General features: G+C 51.8%; 1 protein-coding gene across 1 annotated transcript in view; it reads right to left on the reverse strand.

Moving 5' to 3' along the window:
• LOC102888000 (pepsin F) overlaps nucleotides 1-5,091 on the reverse strand; it is an 8,976-nt gene extending 3,885 nt beyond the window's left edge. The window contains exons 1-5 of the mRNA XM_006911352.1: nucleotides 5,039-5,091; nucleotides 3,822-3,978; nucleotides 2,857-2,974; nucleotides 2,659-2,777; nucleotides 1,303-1,502 (exon numbers count right to left, since the gene is read on the reverse strand). Of these exons, the coding sequence (XP_006911414.1) occupies nucleotides 1,303-1,502; nucleotides 2,659-2,777; nucleotides 2,857-2,974; nucleotides 3,822-3,978; nucleotides 5,039-5,091 (647 nt within the window). The remainder of the gene's footprint in view (nucleotides 1-1,302; nucleotides 1,503-2,658; nucleotides 2,778-2,856; nucleotides 2,975-3,821; nucleotides 3,979-5,038) is intronic.
• Between the last annotated feature and the right edge of the window lie 323 nt (nucleotides 5,092-5,414).

Raw genomic sequence — 5,414 nt, forward strand, 5'->3', positions numbered from 1 at the left:
GGACCAAGCTGCAGCCCTCCTTCCCCTAGAGAGCGTACTCAGCCTCTTCCCTGGCCTTCCTTTTCCTCCTCATCAGTCCGTCATCCTCCAGCATGCACCCAGAGTGAGCTTTCAAAACTGTAGCTCAGGTCACGTTTTCTCCCTGCCTAACCCTCCGCCAGAGGCCTCCACTCCCGCCTAGAACAGAACCCTAGGGCGGCCTTTGCCCTTCCTCCAAACGAAGACTTCAAACGGCCCCACCTCCAGCTATCCAGCCACACTGGCTCCTTGCTGCTCCTCCGTCGTGCCTTGGGGCCTTTGCACCCACTCCTTGCATCTCCCCCGATCCCGCTGATGGAGCTTTGCTTCTCCCCCATCACAAGGTCTCAGGTCAGAGAGGTCTTTGCCACTGCCTGTCTAAAACCCCTCTCTCCTCTCTCCTGAACATTCCGCCACCTTGTTTTACTGCTTTCCCGCCCGTGAAAAGGGGGATCGAGAGTATCTGACCAGGAGTTATCTTTTCCCTTTGTTTGTTTATTTATTTCTTGTCTGCCTTTTCTCTCCCTCCTGTCTGTCTTCTTCACATGCACAGAGTGGTCCCCAGCTCAGTAAATATTTGTTGAATGAGTCGTCTCCTTCGATGGGGTACAAGTGTCCCAGAGGCTTATAGAGGTTAAATAACTTTCTTCAGTTCATGCTGTGGAGCCAAGAACATAGGTCCCCCCGGAGGCCACAGCCTCAGCCATACTCTGCCTTCTATGTGGGTCTGTGGGGAAAACTTCTGCCTTCAGTGGGAAGACACAATCCGTTAACAGGGTCCTCCTCTAGTCTGTGCTCCACCCCGCCCCCACACCCCAGACCTTCAACCCGTCGGGGACTTCAGCTCTTCATCTATCTAGCTCAGTGACTGGACACCTGCTGATGGCTTGACCACCCACCATGGGGGACAGTTCCACAGGTTGAGTTTGAGTCCTGCCGCTACCAATACCTGACTGGGGAATTCTGTGCAAAGCTCCTCTCTGAGCTTCAGTTCCCTCATCTGTCAAAGGGAGAAACTGAACTGCAGGGGTTGGCAAACTTTTTAAAGGGCCGGATCGTCATTATTTTAGGCTTCGCAGGCTGCGTGATCTCTATTGCAACTTCATGGTGCTGCCGTCATAGAGCCAAAGCAGGGCCGTGTGACAATAAAACTTTATTTATAAAAACAAGTGGCGGGCCAGATGTGGCCTGGGGCCACTCTTTGCTGATCCCTGGATTAGACTGTCTCTCAAGAACCTCTGGGTCAGGTAGTCTATAATTTTTCATGCAACCGGAAGCACTTACCTACTCAAGTAGAAGGCGAAGATGTTCTGAGAAATGAGGCCTTGTTTCCACAGGTTGTCAAAGATGGGGGTGGACCCTCGGAAGGCGATGTTGGGGTAGGCCAGGCCTAGGATGCCATCAAAGGTCCCATTTTCAAAGGACTTGTTGGACTCCTTCTGGCTCAGGCCAAAAGCCTGGGACACAACCACAAGGCTTCCGATCTGTGGGAGAGGAGGTTGTTCTGGTATAAAGGTTTAGGAAGTGGGGCTGGGGTTGGGCGGGGGTGGAGGTGGGTGGGCAGATGTCACTGGTACCACAGGGGCCAACCGAGGCCTGGCTATGCCCTGGGCTGACCTCAGATGGCGGTAACGAGCCAGATCCCTTTGTGCAACACTGTGGAGTTTAACCAACACCCTGTTCCTCCTGCTCGCATCATCCTACTTAGTCAAATACGCTTTATTCATGTTTTACAGGCGGGGAAACCGAGACTCAGAGTGGGACCGAGTGGCTCCCACTTGAGGACCTAGTGAGTAGAGAGAAGGGTCGTCTTCTTTTTGGCATGACCATGATCTGATGACAGAAATGGAGCGAATCCGTTGCACTTCATTGTGGATTCTGCATCCCTTGCCCCTCCTCCCCAGGAGGCAGAAGCCACTTATATCATGTAGCTGCCAGGGGCCTTGTGAAAAGTCTGCCTGGGAAACACTCTTTTGGATGCGCGCGCGCGCGCGTGTGTGTGTGTGTGTGTGCATTCAGTCACTTTGGGGAGGCAGTCTGTAGTTTTTATTAGATTTTCGAAGGTCCCCCAAAGTAAGAACATGTTTATCAGGGCCCTCCGGCATCTGAGGCCCCCTGCTTTCCCTGCCCTAGTGTCCGGAGCCCTCTGCAGCCCCCAGAGGTCCCAGATCAGTTCTGCCCTCTCTTGGAAAATACTCCGTGCCTCCAGGTGTGTGACTTGGGGCAAAGCACTCAGTCTCTTTACCTCAGTTGCCTCATCTGTATTATGGAGATACCAATAGTGCCTGCCACGTGGGGTTGCTGCAGGATTAAACCAGTTATTACAGTGAAAATGCCCAGAATGTAAAAATGGGCAGTTGTTCCTCACCTCTCCGGGCAAAGTTGGCCTTCGGCTCACTGTGGGGAAAGGAGCTACAAACACACGCCACCAGGCCCCTCCTGCACAAGAACCCACTCTCCGGGTTAGCCATTCTGGAGGTTTGTCTGTCAGCAGGGCCACGATCTCCCCAGGGATGCGGCCCCACAGGTGCTGGGGGACTTTGGGATGAATGCGTGCTCCCCGCTGACCCTGCATCTGGTCCCGTGAGCAGTGGTTGCTCCCAGGGCCAGGTGCATCGCAGCCTCCGGTTCCCACCTTACCTGGACGTTGTCGTAGCCGAGAAACCCGGACATGATCCCCGAGCCGTAGATGAGCCGGATGCGCTGGCGTGTGCTCCGGAAGGTGGAGGACAGCCGGGGGTCGAAGACGTTGTGTGTGGCTGCAGACACAGGGGGTGCATGTCTGTCAGCCTGCCAAGGACTGAGGGGGGCCCTGAGGTGGGGTTCGGGGGCACTCACTGCAGGCCTTGCTGGAGCAGTAGATGGAGGGGACCCACAAGTCAGCTGAGCCGGTGTCAAAGATGACCTTGAACTCCTGAGGGGGCGTTCCAATGCTGATGTTGCCAACGTAGTACAGCTGTGGGGGCCGGGTGGGAGTGGTTAGGGCAGGCCTGACTGCCCTGGCCACCCCCGATCCTCAGGGTGCCTGCCTCTGTCACGATGTCCCGCGTTTCCCGAAATCACTTTCTAAACGTCCACAACTGCTGCTCGGGCCAGTGACTTCACTTGAAAGCTTTTCCAGCCTCCCCTGCAGCTCTCTAAATTTTCCATCCTTCATGGCCCAGCTTGAGTGCTTCCTCCTCCAGGCAGGTCTCTTAGGTCACCCTAGGCTACTTCCACTATCCTCAAAACATGTAACGTGAATACCATACAGGTAGCTCTTGCATTTGACATTTATTTAATCTTTGCCCGTCTCCTCTTGTGGAAGAGACGATACCCTTTGTTATCAATAACGATAACCGTAATGTTAGTGTTTTATAACCTTGCACACTGTAGGGGCTCAATGACTTTTTACTGGTGTCACTCTTGGAGCTGCAGAGGCTAAACTTCCTCTGCCTAGGGTATAAACTTAACTCACAGTTGGCTTTGTTGTCTGATCAGACATGGCTTACCCTTCAAATATAATATAACTCAGTTCAGAAGAAACGGAATCTGTCAAACCAAGTGCCGTGATTCACAGGTGCCCAATGATATACCATTGGCACAGAAACGGATGTTAACCTGCCACCTGGTCATTGCTGGACCCAGTCCCCACAGACCAAAAGTCGAGGGTGGGAGTGTGCCTTCTCCTCCGGGGATGGGATCCTTGTTCCCCAGCGTTGCTGCCTGCAGGAGCCCCACCTCCAGATGATCCTCAGCTCTTGGCCAGAGCTCTAGGGGGTGTTGTGGGGCACCCCACATCCCTCACCACCAACCGCACTTACATCCAGGTAGTTTCTCCTGGGTTCATAAGTCACTTCCGAGTTCGATTGCTTGTAAAACTTATAGGACAGTCTGTAAGGATGCTTCTCCAGGAAATCCTTCAGCAGGTCTCTTCTCCTGAGATTTTCTCGCATGGACTTGATCTTTATCAGAGGGATTCTTTCAGCGGGAAAAGGAAATAAAAAAGATAGCGATCCACTGCCCCGTGTTTCCGTGTGGCCACCACGCCTTGCTTGCTGTTACACTGTGTATTTTCCGAGCATTTTCATGAACATCAACTTATTATTGGGTTACGCCACTCGACGCCATGGAAAGACCATGGCAGGGGACCTGCGTTTGAATACAGGTTCCGCTGTCATCTTGGGTAAGCCATGTGACCTTTTGGAGCCTCGGGTTCCCCAACGAGTGGAATGATAATCCTCCCCTCACATGGAATGTTTTGGGTATTTATTAAGTGGGATGATAGATGAAATGCACCTGACATACAGGCGATCTCGACAATGACAGCCATTACCATTGCCATTACCATTGTCATCTCACTGTCTCTTTCTCAAAGAAGCTTTGGGAGCGCGGGCAAGTAGGAATCACAGTCCTCTTTTACAGGAGAGGCATCTGAAATGCAGGGAGTTTGTGACTTGGCTGGAGTCACACTGCTCGTTAGGCAAAACCAGGCCTAGAAGTCGCCTTTCTGATCTTTCTCCAGGGTCCGAGCAGAAGAGAAGTGGGGAGAGGAAGCCAAGAGATGAGGAATAAATTAGAGAAATTAAAGAGGCTACAGAAACAAAAAAGAATCAAACCAGAAAAAAACAGAGTATTGCATGCATAGAGACGTCCAAAGGGATGGAGAGATAGAAGAGAGAGATCGAGAGATGAAGACGCAGAGACAGATACACGCGGACATGGGGCGAGAGCAGGGAGAAGACCTAGAAGCAAGTTTGAGAGAAAAGATGTCCCTGGATGAGACCACACCTGGCCAATTCCGAGAGCACCATTCACATAGCCCATGTGCAACCTGGAGCTGTGCATCCCCACGAGCCCGTCCCAAACCTCTGCGCCCCACAGTGCACATGGCAAGCTACTCATCAATAAATGGAGACTTGAACTTTAAGACAGGGAATCATTGCATTTCTTTCTCTAACCCTGGATGGTCAAAGAATAAGAGGACAATGAGAAAGAGCCCAGAAAGAAAGCCAGTGCTACCTGCAGTCCCCATACTTACGTGACTAAGCATTCTGAGAGGGCCACCAGGCTGAGGACCCCAATCCACTTCATGCTTTTTCCCTGGATTCACGTCCTCAGGAAAGCGAGGTTTGAACATGCAGAAATGAGCAAGAACTGCTAGTTATGTATGCTCTGACCTGCCTTCATTTTCCCCCTGAGGGCCGCTGATGGCCCTGATAAGGAATACAAACCTCCCGATAAGATCTTCACCCCGTGAGTGTTCCTGAGGAGAGGACTTAGAAAATTCTCAGAATATAGAGATTTCTATTGTAATCTCTTCCTTAGGGGCTTGGCTGAAAACGAACAAACAAACAAACAAACCAAAAAGCACAAAACTAAAATCACATGACCTAATGAAGAGTGGGGAGACATTC

This window comes from Pteropus alecto, unplaced genomic scaffold, assembly GCF_000325575.1.
Source record: "Pteropus alecto unplaced genomic scaffold, ASM32557v1 scaffold43, whole genome shotgun sequence".
Classification (NCBI taxonomy): Eukaryota; Metazoa; Chordata; class Mammalia; order Chiroptera; family Pteropodidae; genus Pteropus; species Pteropus alecto.